The sequence below is a fragment of the Phyllostomus hastatus genome, unplaced genomic scaffold (assembly GCF_019186645.2).
Source record: "Phyllostomus hastatus isolate PE091 unplaced genomic scaffold, TTU_PhHast_1.1 phas_scaffold_443, whole genome shotgun sequence".
NCBI classification, from domain to species: Eukaryota; Metazoa; Chordata; class Mammalia; order Chiroptera; family Phyllostomidae; genus Phyllostomus; species Phyllostomus hastatus.
In genome coordinates, this window is record NW_025334031.1 from 643,971 (window position 1) to 668,739 (window position 24,769).

The 24,769-nt window shown below is 71.6% G+C and overlaps 1 protein-coding gene across 1 annotated transcript; it reads right to left on the reverse strand.

The window, feature by feature from the left end:
- Positions 1 to 23,354, reverse strand: MUC6 (mucin 6, oligomeric mucus/gel-forming). Its single transcript, XM_045821062.1, has 34 exons — positions 23,220 to 23,354; positions 20,579 to 20,641; positions 19,922 to 20,162; positions 19,707 to 19,833; positions 19,282 to 19,372; positions 19,098 to 19,207; positions 18,760 to 18,967; positions 18,494 to 18,616; positions 18,026 to 18,146; positions 17,722 to 17,860; positions 17,437 to 17,541; positions 17,218 to 17,290; positions 17,001 to 17,138; positions 16,629 to 16,790; positions 16,449 to 16,543; positions 16,204 to 16,336; positions 15,826 to 16,075; positions 15,669 to 15,721; positions 15,471 to 15,580; positions 14,867 to 15,018; positions 14,583 to 14,724; positions 14,363 to 14,473; positions 13,852 to 14,037; positions 13,534 to 13,773; positions 13,294 to 13,450; positions 13,001 to 13,144; positions 12,625 to 12,687; positions 12,144 to 12,191; positions 10,718 to 10,945; positions 10,450 to 10,506; positions 9,987 to 10,073; positions 1,094 to 1,132; positions 571 to 673; positions 1 to 316 (listed from the first exon to the last, which is right to left on the reverse strand). The coding sequence occupies exons 1-34, from the start codon at positions 23,275 to 23,277 to the stop codon at positions 118 to 120; spliced, it is 4,356 nt and encodes a 1,451-aa protein (XP_045677018.1). The 5' UTR covers positions 23,278 to 23,354; the 3' UTR covers positions 1 to 117.
- Positions 23,355 to 24,769: the final 1,415 nt, after the last annotated feature.

Below are 24,769 nucleotides of genomic sequence, written 5' to 3' on the forward strand. Positions count from 1 at the left end.
CCAGCGGCTTCTTCCCGCAGGTGCCTGGGTGGGCTGCACCCCACGCTCTTCGAGGCCACGCTTGGAAAGGGGCTGCTGGGGGCAGCACGAGGGGGGCTGGGGGCTGGGGGTGGTGCTTCATTCTCTCACCCAGGGGGCTGCGTCTCCGCAGCGCCCGGGGCCGCACACGCAGTGCCGGAACACCTGCAGCGTGAGCACCAGCGGCCGCCCCGGGACCGCGGGGTCTGGGCAGGGCAGCGCCAGCTGTTTCTCGTAGGAGCTGAGGGGGCGGCAGCAGCTGCACTGGGTGCCGACTTGTCTGGTGCCCACGTTGAAGCTGCAGAGGATGCACCACAGGGCGGGCGGGTCAGGGCCACGGCCTCAGGCGGCCCCACCCCTCCCCGGCCACTTGCGGGAGGGCAGACCCAGGTGGGGTCCTCAGGGTGTGGCCTCTGTTCCCGACCTTCCTGGCTGTCAAGGGACCACCCGCAGGCTTAGCCGCCGAGTGACACTCGGAGCCCCCGTCGGGCCAGGCGGGCTCCACGCTTGGGACCGGACAGTGGGTGGAGGCAGCGCGGGCCCTCAGCTCACCTGGCGGAGGAGGCGCAGACGCCCTCGCAGCGGGTCACGGTCACGTTGGCTGTGCACCCCTGGTAAGTGACCTCCTCCTCGTGCTCCCGCACACTGCAGACCTCTGGGCGGGGGGGCGGGGGGGGCGGGGGGGGCGGGGGCCATGAGACACCCGCCCCAGGGCGTGGTCACAGGGCAGGCGCTGGACCCTCGAGAGGGAAGGGCTAGTGTACCCGCCGAGTTTTGGGCCCCAGCTCCTCCGAGTGCGTTCTGGGCTGGTGGGGCGCAGTGCCGGCCCGGTGGGGCCGGGAGGAAGCAGGACCAGCTGCACAGCCCCGAGAGGGGACGACCCTGGGGGCCTGTCAGCACTGCTGGGCCCCACCCTGGCCATCTCCCCTTGTCTGAGCCCCACTGACCTCAGACTTTACATCTGGGACAAAGCCAGCCGGTACCCCCAAGGTCAAGGGCTTTCCCAGAGGACGGGGCAGATTCCTGTACTCGTCCCCAGCCTCCCCAGCTACCTCTCCTGCCAGGTGATACCTACCTGTGGGCATAGGTGGCTCTGTCTTGTCTGGCCCAGAACCTGTGGGAGGGATGGGGGGAGGATGTCAGCGTCCCCAGAGGGGTGCTCCCTGCAGGGGTCTGTGGTCCCTGTGGGGGTCTGTGACCTGGCCTGCATCGCCCCAGGGACAGAGATGGTGTGCCACCATGGGCGCCCCGGCAGCCAGGAGAGCAGTGTGACCACGGGAAACGCCACTGCGGGGCCGAAGGAAAGCCAAAGGAGCTTCTTGAGCAAAGACGGGGTGGCCGCCCTGTTTTCCCCGCCCTGCCCGGGCCTCACCCCTGCCTGCTTTGTTCTCCGCCGGCGGGGGCAGACCCGGCAGGGTAGGACTCCGGGGTGTCCGCATGGGCTGCCGATGCCCTAGCCGTCCTTCCCTCTTGATTTCTCTCTGGCTCCCTCGCCCCCTGGGGTCCCCTCCCCACGGACACCTTACACCTAGTCGTTGTCCTCTAGGAGGACTGTGTCACTGGGAACAGCCCTGCCTGGGGCTTGTGAGGGGAGCCCAGTCCGGGCAACGGATGCTGTGGGAGGAACACCCACAGGGGGCGAGTGGCGTTGCTGGAGGACAGGGTGGGTCAGGCAGGCCTCGGGCAGGAGGGCAGAGTGGCAGCTGGAGGCGGCTGCAGGGCTGAGCTGTGGCAAGGCCGACAGTGGGTGGGGGCTCTGCGTGCGTCCCGGCTTGGCCCCCAGCCGTCCCTGGGGGTGGGGCACAGGCGACCAGGTTCTGCCCTCCCCTCTGCAGCCTGGGGGAGGCGGGGTCCCCTCAAAGGGAGGCCAGGGTTGCAGCAGGGGACATGGCGGGCGGGACATGAGAGAGCCGAGTCCAGGAGTAGAGGTGGGATAGGGGACCAGCTGGAGGAGGCCAGGTGCCACGCCGGCCAGACCAGAGTTTGCTGGACAGGGGTCTGGGGGCCAGGGAGAGAGGGGCTGGGGTCCCATCTACGAAGGTTGAGAACGGGCCCCAGGGACGAGGCTGGCATGCGGCAGAGGACGGGAGACAGCAGAGGCGCGGGCGGCCAGGTGTGCGAGATGCGACCCAGACGGCCTCAGGGTACGGCTGAGGACACCGCAGCCGCACCCGCGGGGCTGCGCCCAGAGCCTGCGGCCGGTCGGGGGCAGGTCTGTGCTCGGCGCCCTGGGCGGCCAGGCTGTCCCCAGGAGGCGTGCGGGCTTCCTGGGCGGGGAAGGAGACCTGCCCACCGAGACGGCGGCAGGGGGCGTGCGTGTGCTGTGTCCCGGCTTGGGGCACAGAGGCAGGGAGGTGAGAGCAGAGCCCCGGTGGCCATCAGGCAGTGTGCGGAGACCAGAGAAGGCGGGCGCTGGGGCCGGGGGTGACCCAAGGTGCTGCGGAGCAGAGAGGCCAGGCCAGGAGGAAGCCGTGCACGGCGTCACCAGGGAGGTGGTGGAGACGGCACTTACTGGAGTAGCTGGGTGTGGACGGCGGGAGGGAAGAGGCCGCGGAGCCCGAGGTAGGGGAGGCGGAGCCGCCGGGCAGGGTGCCGCGGCTGCTCAGGAAGGCCGTGGTGAGCAGTCGTGTGGTGCTGGGAGGCCTGGTGGTGAGGTTTGTGGCAGGGGAGCTGGGGAGGACGGTCACCCCCAGCGTGGACGGCACGAGGCTGGGCGTGGGCACTTGGGAGGTGAGAGAAGTGGACTGGGAGGTGGAGGACAGGAACAACGGCGTGGAGTGGGCCGGTGTGCTGGCGGTGATCCGGGCGGTGGACGCCACAGCCGAGCTGCTGGGGGCGGGGCTGTGCGACGGGGAGGGAGACGGGTGCACAGGGGGTGTGGTCGACGCCGACGCAGGCGGTGCGGTGGGGGTGCGTGGAGGCGAGACGGAGGATGTGTGGGGAGTGGACACGGCGGGGGGAACAGGAGGTGTAGACCCAGGGGCTGTGTGGGAGATGATAGGGGGTCCAGAGGGGGAGGTGGGGATGCTGGGGATCAAGGTGGGGGACAGCGGGGGGGTGGAAACCGCCGAGGTCAGGGGGGAAGGGGGGACAGGTTGTTTAGTAGAAGTGGGTGCCTGGGAGGAGCCTTCAGAGGGAGATGGGGAAGGAGGCCGGAGGGTGGCCGGGACTGAGGACTCGGAGTGGCTGGGGGAAGAGGCGGAGGGCTGTGGAGGCTGAGATGTGGCTGGGACAGTGCTCCCAGGACTCTGGGTCGAGTTCAGGGAGCCCGGGGGGGATGCAGGGGGGCTGGCGCTGGAGCCTGGGGGATGAGACAGAGACGGGCTGACCACAGACGTGGAGGTTCGGATACTGCTGCCCAGATGAGGGTCTGGGGTGGTCCCGGTGGTGCTCAGTGTCCGTGGAGGGGTGGAGGGGGAGGGCGCGGTGTTTGTGCCTGGGCCGTGGGTGGAGGGCCCCGAGGTGCCCGTGGGCGCTGCGGTGGAGGGCTGGGGAGAGTGGCTGTGTGGCTGGGTCGGGGGTGATGACCCGGTGGGAGGTGGGAGTGACGGAGGCGGTGGCCGAGTTAGGGACCTGGGTGGAGTGAGTGGTCCAGGAGGGAGAGGGCGGGGGGATGGGAGGTGGTGGTGCGGAAGGAGGTGCCCGTGGGGGGGCCCTGTGGAGTGGGAGCTGGTGGGACGGGGAGCCCCGGGGGCGGAGGGGGAGGTGGGACGGAGTGTGGGGAGTGCCGGGGTGGCCGAGTGTGTGGCGGGGGTGCCGGTTGCACCGTGGGTGGGCGTGCGTGGCGTGGCGGTGTGTGGCGTGGAGGTGGTCCCGGAGTGGACAGGGGCTGAAGGCGGGGGAGGCGGCAGGGAGGTGGAGGTTTTGGCTGTGCTGACAGAGTTGGGGGGCCGGGGTGGTCCCGGTGGTGCTCAGTGTCCGTGGAGGGGTGGAGGGGAGGGCGCGGTGTTTGTGCCTGGGCCGTGGGTGGAGGGCCCCGAGGTGCCCGTGGGCGCTGCGGTGGAGGGCTGGGGAGAGTGGCTGTGTGGCTGGGTCGGGGTGATGACCCGGTGGGAGGTGGGAGTGACGGAGGCGGTGGCCGAGTTAGGGACCTGGGTGGAGTGAGTGGTCCAGGAGGGAGAGGGCGGGGATGGGAGGTGGTGGTGCGGAAGGAGGTGCCCGTGGGGGGCCCTGTGGAGTGGGAGCTGGTGGACGGGGAGCCCGGGGGGGCGGAGGGGGAGGTGGACGGAGTGTGGGGAGTGCCGGGGTGGCCGAGTGTGTGGCGGGGGTGCCGGTTGCACCGTGGGTGGGCGTGCGTGGCGTGGCGGTGTGTGGCGTGGAGGTGGTCCCGGAGTGGACAGGGGCTGAAGGCGGGGAGGCGGCAGGGAGGTGGAGGTTTTGGCTGTGCTGACAGAGTTGGGGGGCCCGGGGTGGTCCCGGTGGTGCTCAGTGTCCGTGGAGGGGTGGAGGGGAGGGCGCGGTGTTTGTGCCTGGGCCGTGGGTGGAGGGCCCCGAGGTGCCCGTGGGCGCTGCGGTGGAGGGCTGGGGAGAGTGGCTGTGTGGCTGGGTCGGGGGTGATGACCCGGTGGGAGGTGGGAGTGACGGAGGCGGTGGCCGAGTTAGGGACCTGGGTGGAGTGAGTGGTCCAGGAGGGAGAGGGCGGGGGATGGGAGGTGGTGGTGCGGAAGGAGGTGCCCGTGGGGGGGCCCTGTGGAGTGGGAGCTGGTGGGACGGGGAGCCCGGGGGCGGAGGGGGAGGTGGACGGAGTGTGGGGAGTGCCGGGGTGGCCGAGTGTGTGGCGGGGTGCCGGTTGCACCGTGGGTGGGCGTGCGTGGCGTGGCGGTGTGTGGCGTGGAGGTGGTCCCGGGAGTGGACAGGGGCTGAAGGCGGGGGAGGCGGCAGGGAGGTGGAGGTTTTGGCTGTGCTGACAGAGTTGGGGGCCGGGGTGGTCCCGGTGGTGCTCAGTGTCCGTGGAGGGGGTGGAGGGGAGGGCGCGGTGTTTGTGCCTGGGCCGTGGGTGGAGGGCCCCGAGGTGCCCGTGGGCGCTGCGGTGGAGGGCTGGGGAGAGTGGCTGTGTGGCTGGGTCGGGGTGATGACCCGGTGGGAGGTGGGAGTGACGGAGGCGGTGGCCGAGTTAGGGACCTGGGTGGAGTGAGTGGTCCAGGAGGGAGAGGGCGGGGGATGGGAGGTGGTGGTGCGGAAGGAGGTGCCCGTGGGGGGCCCTGTGGAGTGGGAGCTGGTGGACGGGGAGCCCGGGGGGGCGGAGGGGGTAGGTGGACGGAGTGTGGGGAGTGCCGGGGTGGCCGAGTGTGTGGCGGGGGTGCCGGTTGCACCGTGGGTGGGCGTGCGTGGCGTGGCGGTGTGTGGCGTGGAGGTGGTCCCGGAGTGGACAGGGGCTGAAGGCGGGGGAGGCGGCAGGGAGGTGGAGGTTTTGGCTGTGCTGACAGAGTTGGGGGCCCGGGGTGGTCCCGGTGGTGCTCAGTGTCCGTGGAGGGGGTGGAGGGGAGGGCGCGGTGTTTGTGCCTGGGCCGTGGGTGGAGGGCCCCGAGGTGCCCGTGGGCGCTGCGGTGGAGGGCTGGGGAGAGTGGCTGTGTGGCTGGGTCGGGGTGATGACCCGGTGGGAGGTGGGAGTGACGGAGGCGGTGGCCGAGTTAGGGACCTGGGTGGAGTGAGTGGTCCAGGAGGGAGAGGGCGGGGGATGGGAGGTGGTGGTGCGGAAGGAGGTGCCCGTGGGGGGCCCTGTGGAGTGGGAGCTGGTGGACGGGGAGCCCGGGGGGCGGAGGGGGAGGTGGACGGAGTGTGGGGAGTGCCGGGGTGGCCGAGTGTGTGGCGGGGGTGCCGGTTGCACCGTGGGTGGGCGTGCGTGGCGTGGCGGTGTGTGGCGTGGAGGTGGTCCCGGAGTGGACAGGGGCTGAAGGCGGGGGAGGCGGCAGGGAGGTGGAGGTTTTGGCTGTGCTGACAGAGTTGGGGGCCGGGGTGGTCCCGGTGGTGCTCAGTGTCCGTGGAGGGGTGGAGGGGGAGGGCGCGGTGTTTGTGCCTGGGCCGTGGGTGGAGGGCCCCGAGGTGCCCGTGGGCGCTGCGGTGGAGGGCTGGGGAGAGTGGCTGTGTGGCTGGGTCGGGGTGATGACCCGGTGGGAGGTGGGAGGACGGAGGCGGTGGCCGAGTTAGGGACCTGGGTGGAGTGAGTGGTCCAGGAGGGAGAGGGCGGGGGATGGGAGGTGGTGGTGCGGAAGGAGGTGCCCGTGGGGGGCCCTGTGGAGTGGGAGCTGGTGGACGGGGAGCCCGGGGGGGCGGAGGGGGAGGTGGACGGAGTGTGGGGAGTGCCGGGGGTGGCCGAGTGTGTGGCGGGGGTGCCGGTTGCACCGTGGGTGGGCGTGCGTGGCGTGGCGGTGTGTGGCGTGGAGGTGGTCCCGGAGTGGACAGGGGCTGAAGGCGGGGGAGGCGGCAGGGAGGTGGAGGTTTTGGCTGTGCTGACAGAGTTGGGGGGCCCGGGGTGGTCCCGGTGGTGCTCAGTGTCCGTGGAGGGGTGGAGGGGGAGGGCGCGGTGTTTGTGCCTGGGCCGTGGGTGGAGGGCCCCGAGGTGCCCGTGGGCGCTGCGGTGGAGGGCTGGGGAGAGTGGCTGTGTGGCTGGGTCGGGGTGATGACCCGGTGGGAGGTGGGAGTGACGGAGGCGGTGGCCGAGTTAGGGACCTGGGTGGAGTGAGTGGTCCAGGAGGGAGAGGGCGGGGGATGGGAGGTGGTGGTGCGGAAGGAGGTGCCCGTGGGGGGGCCCTGTGGAGTGGGAGCTGGTGGGACGGGGAGCCCGGGGGGGCGGAGGGGGAGGTGGACGGAGTGTGGGGAGTGCCGGGGGTGGCCGAGTGTGTGGCGGGGGTGCCGGTTGCACCGTGGGTGGGCGTGCGTGGCGTGGCGGTGTGTGGCGTGGAGGTGGTCCCGGAGTGGACAGGGGCTGAAGGCGGGGGAGGCGGCAGGGAGGTGGAGGTTTTGGCTGTGCTGACAGAGTTGGGGGCCGGGGTGGTCCCGGTGGTGCTCAGTGTCCGTGGAGGGGTGGAGGGGGAGGGCGCGGTGTTTGTGCCTGGGCCGTGGGTGGAGGGCCCCGAGGTGCCCGTGGGCGCTGCGGTGGAGGGCTGGGGAGAGTGGCTGTGTGGCTGGGTCGGGGTGATGACCCGGTGGGAGGTGGGAGTGACGGAGGCGGTGGCCGAGTTAGGGACCTGGGTGGAGTGAGTGGTCCAGGAGGGAGAGGGCGGGGGATGGGAGGTGGTGGTGCGGAAGGAGGTGCCCGTGGGGGGGCCCTGTGGAGTGGGAGCTGGTGGACGGGGAGCCCGGGGGCGGAGGGGGAGGTGGACGGAGTGTGGGGAGTGCCGGGGTGGCCGAGTGTGTGGCGGGGGTGCCGGTTGCACCGTGGGTGGGCGTGCGTGGCGTGGCGGTGTGTGGCGTGGAGGTGGTCCCGGAGTGGACAGGGGCTGAAGGCGGGGGAGGCGGCAGGGAGGTGGAGGTTTTGGCTGTGCTGACAGAGTTGGGGGGCCCGGGGTGGTCCCGGTGGTGCTCAGTGTCCGTGGAGGGGGTGGAGGGGGCGGGCGCGGTGTTTGTGCCTGGGCCGTGGGTGGAGGGCCCCGAGGTGCCCGTGGGCGCTGCGGTGGAGGGCTGGGGAGAGTGGCTGTGTGGCTGGGTCGGGGTGATGACCCGGTGGGAGGTGGGAGGACGGAGGCGGTGGCCGAGTTAGGGACCTGGGTGGAGTGAGTGGTCCAGGAGGGAGAGGGCGGGGGATGGGAGGTGGTGGTGCGGAAGGAGGTGCCCGTGGGGGGCCCTGTGGAGTGGGAGCTGGTGGACGGGGAGCCCGGGGGCGGAGGGGAGGTGGACGGAGTGTGGGGAGTGCCGGGGTGGCCGAGTGTGTGGCGGGGGTGCCGGTTGCACCGTGGGTGGGCGTGCGTGGCGTGGCGGTGTGTGGCGTGGAGGTGGTCCCGGAGTGGACAGGGGCTGAAGGCGGGGGAGGCGGCAGGGAGGTGGAGGTTTTGGCTGTGCTGACAGAGTTGGGGGCCCGGGGTGGTCCCGGTGGTGCTCAGTGTCCGTGGAGGGGTGGAGGGGAGGGCGCGGTGTTTGTGCCTGGGCCGTGGGTGGAGGGCCCCGAGGTGCCCGTGGGCGCTGCGGTGGAGGGCTGGGGAGAGTGGCTGTGTGGCTGGGTCGGGGTGATGACCCGGTGGGAGGTGGGAGTGACGGAGGCGGTGGCCGAGTTAGGGACCTGGGTGGAGTGAGTGGTCCAGGAGGGAGAGGGCGGGGGATGGGAGGTGGTGGTGCGGAAGGAGGTGCCCGTGGGGGGCCCTGTGGAGTGGGAGCTGGTGGACGGGGAGCCCGGGGGGGCGGAGGGGGAGGTGGACGGAGTGTGGGGAGTGCCGGGGGTGGCCGAGTGTGTGGCGGGGGTGCCGGTTGCACCGTGGGTGGGCGTGCGTGGCGTGGCGGTGTGTGGCGTGGAGGTGGTCCCGGAGTGGACAGGGGCTGAAGGCGGGGGAGGCGGCAGGGAGGTGGAGGTTTTGGCTGTGCTGACAGAGTTGGGGGCCGGGGTGGTCCCGGTGGTGCTCAGTGTCCGTGGAGGGGTGGAGGGGGAGGGCGCGGTGTTTGTGCCTGGGCCGTGGGTGGAGGGCCCCGAGGTGCCCGTGGGCGCTGCGGTGGAGGGCTGGGGAGAGTGGCTGTGTGGCTGGGTCGGGGTGATGACCCGGTGGGAGGTGGGAGTGACGGAGGCGGTGGCCGAGTTAGGGACCTGGGTGGAGTGAGTGGTCCAGGAGGGAGAGGGCGGGGGATGGGAGGTGGTGGTGCGGAAGGAGGTGCCCGTGGGGGGCCCTGTGGAGTGGGAGCTGGTGGACGGGGAGCCCGGGGGGGCGGAGGGGGAGGTGGACGGAGTGTGGGGAGTGCCGGGGGTGGCCGAGTGTGTGGCGGGGGTGCCGGTTGCACCGTGGGTGGGCGTGCGTGGCGTGGCGGTGTGTGGCGTGGAGGTGGTCCCGGAGTGGACAGGGGCTGAAGGCGGGGGAGGCGGCAGGGAGGTGGAGGTTTTGGCTGTGCTGACAGAGTTGGGGGGCCGGGGTGGTCCCGGTGGTGCTCAGTGTCCGTGGAGGGGTGGAGGGGAGGGCGCGGTGTTTGTGCCTGGGCCGTGGGTGGAGGGCCCCGAGGTGCCCGTGGGCGCTGCGGTGGAGGGCTGGGGAGAGTGGCTGTGTGGCTGGGTCGGGGTGATGACCCGGTGGGAGGTGGGAGTGACGGAGGCGGTGGCCGAGTTAGGGACCTGGGTGGAGTGAGTGGTCCAGGAGGGAGAGGGCGGGGGATGGGAGGTGGTGGTGCGGAAGGAGGTGCCCGTGGGGGGCCCTGTGGAGTGGGAGCTGGTGGACGGGGAGCCCGGGGGGGCGGAGGGGGAGGGGGACGGAGTGTGGGGAGTGCCGGGGGTGGCCGAGTGTGTGGCGGGGGTGCCGGTTGCACCGTGGGTGGGCGTGCGTGGCGTGGCGGTGTGTGGCGTGGAGGTGGTCCCGGAGTGGACAGGGGCTGAAGGCGGGGGAGGCGGCAGGGAGGTGGAGGTTTTGGCTGTGCTGACAGAGTTGGGGGCCGGGGTGGTCCCGGTGGTGCTCAGTGTCCGTGGAGGGGTGGAGGGGGAGGGCGCGGTGTTTGTGCCTGGGCCGTGGGTGGAGGGCCCCGAGGTGCCCGTGGGCGCTGCGGTGGAGGGCTGGGGAGAGTGGCTGTGTGGCTGGGTCGGGGTGATGACCCGGTGGGAGGTGGGAGTGACGGAGGCGGTGGCCGAGTTAGGGACCTGGGTGGAGTGAGTGGTCCAGGAGGGAGAGGGCGGGGGATGGGAGGTGGTGGTGCGCAAGGAGGTGCCCGTGGGGGGGCCCTGTGGAGTGGGAGCTGGTGGGACGGGGAGCCCGGGGCGGAGGGGGAGGTGGACTGAGTGTGGGGAGTGCTGTCGGGGGCAGTTAGTGGCGGTGTGTGTGAGTGGGGGGGCTCTGGGTTCTGGCCTGGTGTGGTCTCCGTTGATCTCAGTGGCTCCGTTGGCCGTGTCCCGTGGCCTGGTGGGTCTGTGGTTTGGTGAGGTGTCGTGTGCTCTGTGGGAACATCATGCGAATGTTAGTTTGTCTGCCCTTTTTCTTTTCGGCTGCGTGCCTGTATTGCGTGCCACTCGGTGCAGACTTTTTTTTTTGGCTGTGTCCTTGTCCTCTTACCCTGACCCCTGACTTCCTTCCTGGGTGTCTTCATTGGGCCTGTCTCCTCAGAGTTCGTGTTTGAGTGGGGCTCCCCCCAGGGGCTTCCATGGCCCCCCGACTCCCCTGCTGAGCATTTGTGATGGGCGTTGCTCTTCCCTGAAGTCCCCCCATGGGGTTCTTTGTTGTGTGGGACTTGTGGTCCCGAGGGCAGACCTGAGGCCCTGCCCTGCAGAGCCAGGGACTCTGGAAGCTTGTGCTCCCTGGGGCGTGGGCTCACCTGTTGTGGGTGAGGCCTCCCCTGGCGGCCTGGCTGTGGTGGACGGGCCCGCGGGCGCTGTGGTCAGGAAGAATGACGAGTGAGAGCGGTTAGTGGGTGGGCTCCGGCTTGGGGCTGGTCCTGCCGCCCGCGTCCTTTTGGCCGGAGGCGTCCCTGCCTGGGGGTCCGAGGCCAGGCTCTGGTATGCAGTCCCAGCTAGGGTGGGCTGGGCGTGGGGGCACCTGTGCTGTGTGTCCTCTGTGGGGACAGCAGGGTGGGGCGTCCTTACTTTTGGGTGGCCCCGTGGCTGTCCCTGGCGTCGCTGGGGTTGGCCTTCCGGCTGTGGTGCGCGCTGTCGAACGTGCTGTGGAGCGCGTGGCTGTGCTGAGCAGTGGTCCTGTGGGCTGGGTCGTGGCCTGTGTCACGGTCGGTCCCGTGGCCGTCGTCCTGGGAGTTGCGGTGGGCGTCAGTGGTGATGTGGCTTGTGTGGTGGTGCTGGAGCTCGAGCGCGGCGACTCTGCGGAGAACAGGGCCCAGACCATCTCTGGACCATCTGCTGGTGCCCCCTCTCCCTGCTGAATCTGAGGTGCTTTCCCCACCTGTGTCACCAGGCCCTGGCCAGCAGGGTGCACTGGACCCCCTTGAGAGGGGCGCTTGTCTTCCTCTAGCTGACCCTCACGTCCTCTCTCAGCTGGCCTGGACTTGGCAGCCTCAGGGGCATCCCCGGGGCCATGGTCTCATGGGGCCACTGGGTGCTTCTTCACCTGCCCTGGCAGGACGCACATCCCCCCCCCCATGGTCCCTGGGCAGCTGGACGGGGGTGCTGCTGCGTAGGGTGGGGCGGCCTCACGGAGGGCTGGCAGGTGCCGGCTGCACCCTGCACGCCCCACTCGCTGCCAGCGACCGTGTCGGCAGGGAGGGGCCGTGTTCTGTGACTGGCTGATTCTGCAAACACAGCTCCTGTGTCTGAGCGTGTGCTCTGTGGGGGAGTGGGGTGCCCCCGTCCCGCGCCCCCTGGAGCGCATCTGTGGTCCTGCACATGCCCTGCCCCCGCTGTGTGGCCTTATCTCCAGCAGAGGCGGGGCGTCCTGTCTGCGTGGTCAGGGCTGCCCCTGCCTGGGCGGGAGGGTGCTGAGGCCGCGGGCGTGGCTGTGGCTGTGGGCGTAAAGCCTATTGTGGGGGTCCCAGGTGTGGGGGGTGAGCTGGCTGAGGGTACAGTGGGGCTGAGGAGGCCAGTGGCTCTGGGGGGGGGTCGTGGTCAGCTTGGCTTCTGTGGAGGGCAGAGGGGCCATCGCTGTGCACACAGCCTTTTGAGGAGCTCCCTCGCTTGCCTGCCGAGCCCCTGAGCCACGCAGCACCCCCCCCCCCGCCCCAGGGAGCCGGAGCGGAAGGCACGGGGGTGCGCCTGTGGCCCTCTGAGGCACCGGGCGGTCCCGGCGGCTTTGCTGTGACAGTGGCCATGCCGTGGGGTCACAGCTGGGCGCCTGTTGGTTGCCCGGGAGCTAAGCTTTACTCGGCCCTCCCCTCCGCCTTCCTGGTCGGCACAGCCGTTCCTACTACAGCGGGGGCAGCCCAGGTCAGCCCTGGTGCACTGCAGCCCTGCCCCACACGCCAGCCAGGGTGCTGGGTGGAGACAGGCTGGGCCGACGGCCGTCCAGGGAAGGGTCCGAGGAGACTGCGTGTTTCACCTTGGCACCTAGTGTGCGTGCAATCACCTGTGGTGGTGGGCGGCGGCGGCGGCGGCGGCGTGGTGGGCAGCAGCACTGCAAGAGGACGGGCGGTCAGCACTGTTTCCCTCCTGCCACCTGTCCTGCCCAGCCCTCCGGTCGTCCCCAGGCCCTGAGTCGGGGGGGCTTGCCAGAGGCAGAGGCGGCCCCTGCTCCTCTGTCCTTTTACCCCATCTGCTCCCTCCTCAGCACCGCCCCTGACCTTAGTGGCGGCTTGGCAGCGGGACGCTGTCCAGCACCCACCTCCCGGCCGCTCTCCAGGCCACAGTCTTGGAGCCCCCAGGTGGCTCCTGCTCTGCACCCAGCGGCTGGGGGCTGGGTGTGGGGACTCAGCGCATGGGGAGGGGGGTCTCCCATGCCTGCTGTGTGGGGTATGGGGGCCTCAGCGCGGCAGGGTGCAGCCGGGGGAGGGGCTGCTCGAGAGCGGGCGGAGGTGTGTGCAGGGTGTGGGCCCTCTGACGGCGCTTACCGCACGGCACGCAGGTCCCCGCGTTGTGGTCGAAGTACTCGTCCTGGGAGCAGTTGTAGCAACCTGGGGGCGGTGCCAGAGCGCCGGGCCTCAGGGCCGGAGCCGGAGGCCCCTCTTCCTCAGGCCTTGGCTCCTGCCCTCTCTGTCGCAGCTGCCCTGGCCTCTCCCCTGAGCTGCAGAGGCAGTTGCCCCTCACCCCCCACCCCCAGCCACCCTGCACTGGCCCACCCCCACCCCCCACATCCTGCCTGTTGCAGCCCCCCAGCTCCGGGCCCTCCCCTCCGCCACCTGTCCTGCCCCGGCCTTCATGCCCCTCTCCACCTGGCCCGGGGAGCCACCAGTCCCCTGGGCCACCCTCTCTCTCTGTGCCCCGTACCTTCCATGTTGGCGTCTGGGAGGCTCTGCAGGTGCTGGGGGCAGAGGCACGGCTGGTAGTGCCACGTGCAGTTGGCCTCCTGGGTATACCGGAACTGGCCGGCGCCCGCCCGCGCGTGCGTGTTGTAGAAGCCGCAGTAGATGGCTGGGAGGACAGACGCCCGTGAGGGGCCCTGAGCCCGCGCAGCAGCCCGGGGGCCCCGGGGGGTCCCTCTGCGGGGGCTCAGCTGGACCCCCACCCAGGAGGGGAGCTGCCGCCGGGGCCACCCCTCGGGGGCGGGGCGGGGCACTCACGGCAGAAGTCGGGGGCCCTCCAGTCCACGCACACGCCCTTGTCCAGGCAGGCCTGGGCGTAGGCGGCCACGGCGTCGCACAGGCACTCGCAGTCCCCGCCGGTGTCGCAGCCACACGCGTCGCGCACGCAGGCCTCGTAGTAGGGCAGGCGGTACACCTGTGGGGGCCGGCCGTCAGTGGCCGCCGCACCCCCCCCCGCCCCCCCGCCCCGTCGGCCCGGGGCCCCGGCGTGGGGCCCACCTTGCTGTGGCAGGCGGCGAAGGTCTGGCTGTTGATGACGCCGCACTTGCGCTCGGCCCAGGCGCGGCGGAAGGCGTTCACGCTGCAGGGATCCAGCGCGAGGCTGGCGTCCCCGCACAGCGGGCTCTCCTTCCACGAGTTCACGAACTCCAGCTCGTCGGACGCCACGTACTTGCCGCGCGTCTCAAAGTCGTCCTTCATGTTCCCGTTGTAGTTGCCGCACAGGCCGCACAGGGCGTCCTGGGGAGGCCGGGGTCAGCGGGGTGCGGGTGCGGCAGCCCCCCGCCCCCCCACGGCCTGGGCAGGGGCGTGCTGTACCTGTGTGGCCCGTGAGATCTTGATGGAGACGGTCATGTGCTTGTTCCAGATGAGGGTCAGGTTGTAGCTGCTGCCGATGGTGATGTCCAGCTGCAGGTGCAGGGAGCCCGCCTTGACCCGCCAGTGCACGTCGGGCTCGGCCCCGCTGACCGTGTAGTTCCTGTCCGCCAGCACAATGGACAGGCCCTGGGGGGCAGGGGCGTCACTGGCTGCCTGCCCCCAGGCCCGGGCCGCCCCATGCCGCCAGCTTTGCCTCCCCGCCCGTGTCCTTCCAGGCAGGCTGGACGTGTCCACTGAGGACACACGTGGGCCGGTGCATGCCTTCTGGAGCCTGCCGTGGGCAGAAGGTTCCAGAACATCATGGATACTGCCCTGAGGGCTGACTCGAACTCCTGGGAGGGCTCCCTGCGTCCCACCCCTCATGGCCGTTCAGCCCGGGGAGACGCCGCTGCTCTCTGTGAGCGGCCAGCGGCACAGAGGCTGCGTGGGGGGCACCCGCCCGCCTGCTCACCCCCAGGGAGACGCGGATGGCCCGGGAGCAGGTGACGCCCGACTTCCCGCACACCACGTTCTCCGTCAGGACCTTGAAGGTGGGCCGGGGGTCGTCGGTGCCGCAGCCATCCTGTGGGGAGGGGGCGGTGAGGGGCGGCCGGCCAGGAGCTCTGTGCGGCACCCCCAGGGCCTCCCTGTCGCCCGCCCCTGTGGCTTCCCTGCCCCCCCCCCGGCCTCACCGTAGCCAGGATGTATTCGCAGTTGCCCTCGAACACGAAGCGCTGCCCGTCAAAGGTGACCACATGGCCCTCTCCATAGAGGGTGCAGGTGGACGAGCAGTGGACACCGTCCTGGCACGTCCATTTGCCCCTCGAGCAGGTGCTGAGGGAGGAGCAGGTGCTCTGGGGTTCTGAGCGGCCTGGGCCTCACGCCCCCCACAGGATGCTGACCCCCTGCCAACCCCAAAGGACCCCGCGGACAGCCTTGGGCCACTGGGGTCCCTAGGGTGGGGCAGTGGCTTTACCAGGTCTTACAGCCGGTGTGGAGCTCGGCACCCCGGGGGTACGAAGCCCCCGCAAATTCGCACGGGCACTCCTCGGGGGGCACACACTGCCCGCTGGCGTTCTCGTAGAGTCCCTCGGCGCACACGCAGCCGGGCTCACACTTGGTGGGCACCTACAGGGAGGGAGGGGGGTGGCGGTCCTGGGGGGGGCCCGGCTGTGGGCCACTCGGAGACTCCCCCGCATTCCTTCCAGGCTCACTGCCTGCGTCCCCTCTGCCCCGGCCTTCCTTGCAGCAAAGCCACCCCTCCCTCAGGAAGGTTCTGGCATGTCTGGGGCTCACGGCTGGGCTGTAGGGCTCCTCCTCTCCCTCCCCAAGTCGGGGGCTCCAGTCCTCGGGGAACCCCACAGATGGAGCACCGGGCCCTCCAGCGGCCTGGCCTCCCACCCCAGTGGCCACGCTTATCATGGCGGGCAGGGATGGAGGGGCAGCTCAGCCCCTCCTGAGGGCTCCGTGGACCGCCTCTCACGGCCCAGGGAGAGGCTCCGTGCCGGCGGCGGCCACCGGAATGGCCGGCACAGGTCTCCCGCGGGGAGCGCCCCGCCCCTCGCTTGCCCCAGGCTTACGCAGGGGGTGCCAGTGGCCAGCATCTGGCAGGTCGGGGCACAGGCCGCCCCAAACTTGCTCTCGGAGGACTGGCTGCAGGACTGGAACGTCTTGGGGGCCGGGCAGGAAGCTGCAGGGGAGAGGGGCCGGTGAGGCGGGCTCGGCGGGGGCCAGGGCTCCGCGCGGTCCAGGCCCGCTGCCTCGGCCGAGCTACGTACCCAGGAGCGCCCGTGGCCGCCCGGGGCAGCTCAGCCGCCCGTTCGTGCAGTAGCTGAAAGAGAGGCCGTGTGAGCGGATGGCCCTGGGACCGGGGCCGCGGGCGGGCGGGGTGGGGCCAGCCGCCCCCTAGGGCTGTGCGGCGGACGCCTCACACACCAGATGGCGCCGTTGACCACGGTGGACTGGCCGGCCAGGACGAGCTTGCGGTCGTCCAGGAGGCAGGGGCACTGGGCCTTGCGCACACACTCAGCCTTGTGGTTGAGGTAGGTGCCCTCTGGGCAGTTGCAGCCTTCCACGGGAACGGCGCTGGGGTGGCACTCGGCAGCGCGGTCGGACAGCGAGCGGCACGTGCGGCCGCAGGCCCGGCTGTCGTAGCTGAACGTCTGGTTGCCCGTGCAGGGGACGGCTGCGGGGGGCCCGGGCGTCAGGTCCCCGGGGGATGGCCGACAGGGCCCCGGCCCCGGCCCTCATGGCCACCCCACCCTCTGCGCGACCCCGGAGCCCCCGCTGTCCCTGCCACGCGGCCTCACGCACTGCAGTTGTCCACGCTGCTCCTCCAGCCCCAGAGCAGGACGCCCCGAGAGGCGCACCTGCGGGCGTAGGCCCCCAGCGCGGCGCAGATGTGCGGGAAGGTCTCCTCGTAGTTGCAGGCCTGGTACACGCACCTCTGCGGGGGCGTGGACAGGAGCGTGGGCCCCTGCCCGCCCGCCCGCCCGCTGCCCAGAGCCCCCGAGGCGCCCCCACGGCCGTCCCCCTGGCTGCCCACAGGCCCTGCCCACCTTGTAGAAGGGCTTGGGGTTCACCACGGCGTGGCACTTCTCGAACACCGTGCCCTTGTTCACCAGCGCCGCGCAGTGGGTCTCCGCGCACACCTCTGCGGGGACAGGTCCGGTGGGTCTCCCGCCCGCCTGGCCCGGGTCTCCCGCCTGCCCCGCAGCCCCCCGGGGCCGGGCACTCACTGTTGAGCTGGCTCATGGAGCAGGGGTCGGTCTCGCGCTCCAGGGTGGCCGGACAGTTCCCAGCCCGCCAGGAGTCCACGAAGAGTGAGGCGGTGCCCTCGGCGACGCCCATGCTGCTGGTGAGGTCGTCCGTCGTGTCCCTGTTGAAGTTGCCGCAGAGCCCTGCGCGGGCCGGGCTGTGAGGTCGGGCTGGCCTGCACCCCCCGACCACGCTCTGGGCGAGAGGCGGGGCCCTCAGGTGGGCCGGCGGCCGGGAGGAGCTGCACCGGCCGGGTCCGAGTGAGGCTCTGAGGCCCCTTTGCTTCCGGCCAGGTCAAGCCAGGCGGGCTGTGGCCGCCCGTCCGGCCCTGGGCTGGCGTGGGAGGGACTCACCCCTGGTCTGGCCCCTGAAGTGGGGCCCGACGGTGATGTACGCCTGGAACACGGGCCGCAGCTGCACCACGAGCTCCAGCCCGAAGGTGGTGGCCATCTGGAGGTGGGTGGACGTCTGCCTGAACACCGTGATGTTGCCTGCGGGGGGAGGGGGAGGGCTCAGTGGGCGGCCTTCCCCGGGACCCACCCCGGGGCCGGGCGGGGGCTGCCCACGCACCGGTCTTGTATGGCAGCCACTTGGTGTCTCCGTTGTTGGTGATCACCTCGTCTTGGGAAATCACGATTTTGTCCTGGAGGGGGGACGGGCCGAGTCACTGGGGCGCCAGGGGCGCGGGGACCTGCGGCCACGTGGGGAGCGGCGGGAGGGGGACGCGGCAGGGACGCACGGCTGCCTGGGGGCCTGGGCGGGTGCAGCGGCTGCAGGCGGTGGCCTCACCTGGCTGGACAGGTAGATGAGCGCGACCAGGGAGGTCTCCGAGTGCGAGTACCCAGACTTGTCGTATACCGCCATGAGGGAGCCCCCGTCGGGGAGTTGCGGGCTCTGGGGGGAGGGCAGTGAGCTCGGAGGGCCGGGGCTGCTGGTGAGCCCCCTGGCGGGACCCCTCGTGAGACCCCCACCCCAGGCTGACCCCTCTGGGCGGGACCCCTCGTGAGACCCCCACCCCAGGCTGACCCCTCTGGCCGGGACCCCTGGGTGAGTCCCTGTGGCGGGCCTGCCCACCTGGAGGAGGATGTAGGTGCACGTCCCGTGGAAGCGGTAGGGCCTGGCGTCGAACGTGGTCACAAAGGAGCCGCCTTCCAGGGCACAGCTCCGGGGACAGGGCCGCTCTTCGCATTTCCAGTGTCCCATGGTGCACTGGCTGTGGGTGGGGAGGGCCACCCGGAGTGGTGGGCAGGGCTGCGGGGCCAGGTGGCACCCTGGGGTGCTCTGGGCCAGCAGAGCTGGCTGCCTCTGCTACCTGCTTGGCACCCGGGCCCCCCACATCCCCTCCCGGCCTCGGGCCCTCACGGGCCGCTGCACTCACCAGGTGCGGCAGGCGTCCGCAGTGACCTCCCCGGGGGCGTAGGCCACCCCGCCCAGCATGCAGGGGCACTGAGCGACTGGCACGCAGGTGAGGTTTTTGGAAACGTCATCGAGAACCATGCCTGCAGAAAGGGGCTTCCTGGGCTGCGTGGCAGAGACACCGTCCCCCGACCCATGCCTCCGGAGGCCCTGGTCTCCACTTCCGTCTCCGCGCCCACGTGAGCCCGGGCCCCGCCTCTGGCCTGGCTCAGAGCCCACCTCCCCGCTGCCTCTCGGACCCTGCCGTGGACGCCAGCTCACTGTGCCGTGCGCGCGCACCTGTGGCCACAGGCACACTTCGGGGGTGGCAGGCAGTTTCTGGTCCCCGTGTGCCCGGCAGGGCTCTGTGCTGGGTGGGGTGGGGGCTGATTCCCTGCCTCTGGCTCATCGGGGCCGGGGTGGGGGGGTCTTGAGGGGAGCGGCGCCTCACCTTCCGGGCAGAAGCAGCCAAAGGTGCAGAAGCTGGAGCAGCTGTGCTGTGGGTTGGAGCAGGTCTTGACGCAGGCCTCGCCGCACTCCTGGTACACCTGGTTGGCCGGGCACAGGCCCAGGGCTGCAGGCACGTGGGGCCCCGGTGAGAAGGCAGGTGCCCCGCGGCCCTGCCCAGCCCCTCCTCCAGCAGGCCTCCTGCCTCTTGGAGGAGGTGGCATTCAGGGTCCTGCCCGCCCCCTCCCCCCCACCGCCCCCGGGACTCACAGCAGAGGCCGGGGCCCCGCCAGCGGCTGACGGGCTGGCCGGCCAGGCTGCACTGGCGCGAGTACTCAGACAGCGTGGCGCAGCCGCAGCCCTGCCGGCCTGGCTGGGCACACGTGGCCAGGTCTGCCTGGCAGCTCCGCAGGAAGGGCTCCGTGGGCACGCTGCACTTGGGGGCCACCAGGGTCAGCAGCTGGGCGCAGGTCTGGGCCTGGGCAGAGGGCCACCAGGTCATGGGGGGAAGGCCACGCCCCACACCCAGTGTTTTGCCCGAAAGGCTGCAGCTGGCCCCCCGTGGCTGAGGGCGCCCGGGCCCCGGGTAGCCCGACCACCTCACTCACATGCTCTGCCCGCAGGACCCGGGGGCCGGGGACGGCCTCGTGGGCGCAGATCTCGTTGGGGTCGTCCAGCTTCTGCAGGGCCGCGTACTTGCGGGGCTCCAGGAGCTTGCCTGCGGGGTGGGGGGTGGTCCGGGTCAGCACCACGGGGCCGGCCGCCCCGGGGCCCCGGCCCGCCCACACCTACCGTCCTCGCTCAGGAACTCGTCGCTCTTCTTGCCGTTGAAGTTCCCGCAGAGCCCGCACATCCTGCCCCTGTGCCTGTCCTCCACCAGCACCTGGGGTGGCGGGGCAGCACCGCGGGGCATGAGCGGGGTGGGGCTGCCCACTGCAGGCCCCAGGACACCCTCCGCGTGTGGGTGGTGGCTGCCCTGCCCGCCCCTCCCTGGGGACTGCCTTTCCCCCTGGACGGCCCTCACCTTCACCTTCAGAAGAGGGAGCTGAGCTGCCGGCCAAGCCCAGGCCCACCCAGGCTCCTGGCTGGGGCCGGCACCACGTGGCAGGGGCTGGGGGGCTGGTCAGGGCCCCCACCCCAAGGGGGCAGCCCCTCAGCTCTGCCCGCCAGGCGCCCGCCCCCGGGTGCAGCTACCCCCACCCCAGCCACGCCCTCACCATGAGGTGGGCGCCCGGGCCCCACACCGCCACCAGCTCCAGCTCCAGCTGCTTGGCCACCAGCCGCACGCTCTGGCCAAAGGGGGCGATCTGCAGCCCGCTGCCGGTGTAGGGCAGGCTGACGGCTCTGTGGGGGGGCGGTGGTCAGCGGCGGCCGCCTCGGTCCCCCGGCCACGCCCTCCCTCGGCCCCCAGAGGCCCGGCCCCGCCGCCTACCCCACGTCCCTGACGGAGATGCCCCCCTGCTGCACGGTGACCGCGGAGGACCCCAGCTCCACGATGACCCGGGAGATGTTGCCGCCAGGCTCTCGCCGCAGCTGGACGCTGAAGGTGGGCGAGGTGTCCTTGCAGATGGCCGCGAAGACGTAGTTGCAGGTCCCCTCGAAGTCGTACACGTGGCCGTCGAAGGTGGAGAAGTGGCCGGCCCCCCACGTGGAGCACCAGCCCTTGCCCGGAGCTGTGGGGAGCGGGGTGGGGTTGCAGAGTTCTGTGCCCCCCGGCTGGCCCAGGGGCTTCCGGGCAGCCTGGTTGCAAGAGCCAGGCCCCTGGGGACCCCACGCCCAGCTCAGAGACAAGTGCCGTCCACCCCAGACCCTCCCAGGGCGGGGGAATGAGGCCACACCCCACACCCAGGGCCGGGGTCTGTCCCCCGAGGCCCCGGGTGGGGGTCTCCGTGTCACCAGTGCTGGGTGCCGTAGGACACACACGCTGTGGCCCAGCCCCTGCGCCATGGCCTCCTCCCCCCCCGCCCCCCCGCCCGGCAGCACAGGCCCATCCCCCAGGGGGGACAGCTGGCCAGGGCCCTCCTGTGACTGATGCCCCTCGAGGAAAACCCAGATCCTGGCCACCCTGAGGCGGGGCCGTGGCCCTCACCTGTCTGTGAGGAGTTCTTCGGCCCCTGGAGGCCTGGGTGGGTGGAGGAGGCGTCGTCCAGACCTGCGTGGGCAGAGCGCACGGTCAGTGCTGGGACCGGCCGCCTCCGCCCCGGTGCTCAGAGCTGAGCCGCCAGCAGGGCCGAGGGCTGGGTCGGGGCCGTGCGCTGGCCCCGGCTTGAGCCCAGCCCCGGTGCGCTCTCCACACCTCCGGCTTCTCCCGTCCCCTCCCTCCTCCATCCGTCCGCTCGCTCGCCCGCCCGGTCCCTCACCCGACCCGTGGGGGGGGCACCGGGCGTGTGCCTGCCACCCGCTGGGCGCCGGAGACACAGTGGGGGCGAGGTCCCTGCTCCCGAGCCCCCAGGAAGGGGAGGCGCTCGCACACCCGTTCTTGCACACCTGTTCTCGCTCGCACACCCGCTCTCGCTCACACACCTATTCTCGCTTGCACACCCGCTCTCGCACGCACGTGGGCTGTGAGCGCAGCCCGAGGCCTTGGAGACGGCAGCTGGGTGGGCTGCGAGCGTGGGGGGGTCAGGGCCGGTGGGCCCTCAGGGTCCCCTCTCTCTTGCACCCCCGGGCGTGCCAGGCCCCTCAGGCTGGCGGGGGACCCCGAGTGCGGGACAGACGCCGCCGAGGGGTAACAGGCTGCGGGCCCAGCCGACTGTGGGCAGGCTCGCGTGGGTCTGGGGCGGCTGGGCCCTGCGTGGATCGCCCTGGGGTGGCCGCGGGGAGGCGAGGGGGAGCCCTGGGCCCAGAGGGACTCCGGTGGTCTGGGGGCAGGTGGGGGACGGAACAGCGGGGGAGGAGTTCTGTGGGGCGGGACCCCTCTGCTCCCAGCTCAGCCCCCGGGGCTCCCTCTGAGGTTCTGCTTCTCTTCCCCCGCCCGTCAGCCTCCCAGAGAATCCTGGGGCTACGGCGACCATTGCCAGAGAAACGCCCAGGTGGCGTGGGTCACGGTGGCTGTGGGGGCAGGATCCACCTTCCCAACGGGGTGGTGACCCCGGCCCGTCCGTCCTCCCATGGGGTGTCGGGCAGGTCTGGTCTCTGCTCACACCCGCGGCCCCCAGAGGCTGACCCCCCAGGCCCCACTCGAAGCGGCCCCTCTGCCGGCTCCTCACTCTTTGGTGCCGCCCCCCAGAGCCCTGCCACATCTCCCGCCCTTCCGTCTGCTGTGTCCCCCCCACCCCCGGGCCCGTGGCCTCCCGCTCTGTCTGAACTGCGACCCCCACACACCTCAGCAGCGGGGGCTCCTTTGGAGATGCTCAGGAGCGGGGCCGCACTCCCCGCCGCTGTTGGGGCAGGCGCTGAGCCCCGGCCGGGCCCCCCGCAACTGTGGGGCGGCTGGCCGTCAGCCCCCTGGGCCCCAGACCGGCCCTGCAGCGGCCGGATCCCTCGCTGTTCCTTCTGCACACCTGGTGGCCCCGCCGCCCCTGCCTGGTCTGGCGCAGGCCTGGCCCCGCAGCGGCCTCCTTCCCGGCCCCACCACCTCAGGCCTCTGGTCCCGGAGGGCAGGGGCCCCTCCCTCCCTCCCCGCTCTGTCCCAGGCCAGCAAAGGCGGCGCTGAGACTCCGACCAGAGCCTGCCCCCTCCACCCTGCCCCACACACAGCCTGGGCCCCCTCGGCTCCCCAAGCCTGCAGGCCTGCCCCTCCCCCTGTTCTGGGCCCTCGGCCGGGCTGGGGTCCTCAGGGCACCCAGCCAGCCCTGGTGGAAATGGCTGTGCCTGGAGGGAGGGTGCGGGGTGGGCCCAGGGAGCCCCCAGGGCTGGTGTCTGCACCTGGGCCCACCGCCTGCCTCCCTGGGGAGGCTGGTGGGGATATGGGGCCACTGGGGGTAGGGGGGACCGCAGGCCTAGGACTAAGGGGAGAGGAGGGGTGAGTCCCCCTGGGCTCAGCCACCTGGACTCTCCGGCAGGCAGAGAAGACACCGTGCCTGGTGCCAGTGGTCACTGAGGAGGGTCTTCCCCCTGGGCCCCTCACCCCTCAGCGATCTGTCCCAGGGCTGGGGCAGGCGTGGTGGGAACCACCCGTGAGCCTGTGGCGTCGGCGGTGCTGGGTGCTGGTCAGAAGGGACGAGGATGCGGTGGTGGAGAGGAGAAAGGGGGCCCGTGGGTGGGACTGGGTGGGCTTGTGGCCCCATTTCCACCGACAGGGAGACTGAGGCCCAGTGCCCACTGACCGGTCATCATTCCCAGCCAGGACCCACGGAGCCGGTTCTCCACGGGGGTTCTGTGGCCTCACATCACCGTGGCCACCCTAGTGGACCCCTGGCAGCCCTTGAGGACCCCTGGCCCAGTGGGAGGGTGGGAGTGCCCAGCTCCAGGCCGAGCCCCCACCGCCTGCCCGGCAGGGGCCCCCTGACACTGCAGGTCCTGTGGAGGAGACTGCGGGTCCCTGTGGGACCCCCGCCCACTGCGGCCCTGAGTCCCTCCTCCCGGGCCCTTGGCTGCGGCGCCCTCTGACCCTTGCTGGCCGGCCGGCCCAGGCCTTGGCCACAGACGGGTGAGGGCCTCCCATCTGCCCACGTCCCCGAGGCCACTCCGCCGTCAGCCGCACCGGAGAGCCGAGCAACCGGGCAGGCGCTCCCGTGCCCAGGGGCCCCCGGCCGTCCCCCAGGCACAGCCCACAGGCCCGCACTCACCGGCGCAGAGCAGGGCACCCCCGCAGGACAGGAGCAGCAGCAGCTGCGGCCCCAGCATGGTGAGTGCAGGAGAGAGGTCGCCGCGGGACCTGGCCCCTCCCGCCGCTGAACGCCGGGCAGGCTAGCGGCACCTATGCGCAGGACAGCCCGCCCGGGACGCCTTATGTAGGGGCTGCCGGCCCTGCCCCTGCCTCGCCCACCCACACCCCACGCTCCAGCCCTGTGATTGCCACCGCTAGCCGGGTGCAGCGGCGGCCAAACAGGATCTCGGGCTCTGCTTTATCAGGACTCGCACGTCTTGGGAAAATTGTTCCCATTATCGCTCGCTTCCAAGCAGGGGGCTGGCACCCCCCCTCCAGGATCCTGCACACGCCTCCCCCGTCTGCTCCAGGCTGTGACCGCGGGGGGCTGCCGTCCTGGGAGGTGGTTCCAGGGGTCAGCCTGGGCGCCGCCCGCCCCAGCCGGGGAGCCCCAAGTGTTGGCACGGCTCCTGGGTGGGTTCTGCTCCTCCAGACCTCAGGACCCCCAGAAGGCACCGGCATGCTGGGCCCCAGCCCCACGCCCGGCAGGGAGACCGCGGCAGGCAGGCTGCCCTCTGGCGGGGTCCCAGGGGCGAGGCCGTCGCACTGGGCAGCCGGCTGTGGGGCTCGGACAGGACAGCGGTCTGGAGGCTGACACCACGTGCCGGGGCCAGCCTCCTGGGACTCCGGTCCTGGGGGAGCAGTGGCCATGCTGCATCCCAGGGGCCCCAGGCCTGTTCTCTGCCCCCCAACCCCCTGAGCTCTTTGACTCCTAAGAGCAGCGTCAGGTGGCCTCGGGGGGCCTCCCATCCGGGGCATTTCCGTGGGGTCATGCCAGCCTCAGGTTGCCGGCCCCTGGGGAGGGCGGCGTGGCCCCTGGGGGCGGCCTCTCTGGGAGCAGGGGTGGCAGGCCGGGGCCTTTGTCTGTGGGCGGGACGTGCGCTGGCGCCTCAAGGGATCGGGCTAAGGGTCAGGATGAGGGTCGTGGTTGGGGGAGGTGAGGGTCCAGGTCACAGACCTGTATTTTGGGTTCTCTGTGGGTCTCTCTGTCAGCTGGGGAGCAGGGTGGGCCTGACTGCCCTCCAGGGCAGCCCAGCCCCAAGTGGGACCCCACATGGGAACTCAGGGCCTGACTTGGGGGGGACATCCCGTTTCTAAGGGTGGTTCTGTTCCCGCAGAGACACGGGGCCCCTTCCACCAAGGAGCTGCGTCTGGGCCACTGGCCACTCACAGGCCCCAGGCCCCAGGCCCCAGGCCCCATCCCCCACGTGGGGCTGCACACGGGGTCACAGACCCCTGGGCCCGCGTGGTCTGGCTCGGCTGCCCCTCCCCACAGCTGGAGGCCCAGCCACACAAACGCAGGAGGTGCCACCTGTTTACCCGAAGTAAACTTTAGTTTTAATAGAAAATTGTTCTAACAGAAACTGTGCTCAGCGAGCTGTTGGCCCTCGGGTGCCAGATGCCGTCCCCAGGTGCTGTCCTGGCCCTCTCCCCTTAAGCTCGAGCGGCCCCGGAACCCCGGGCCCAGGC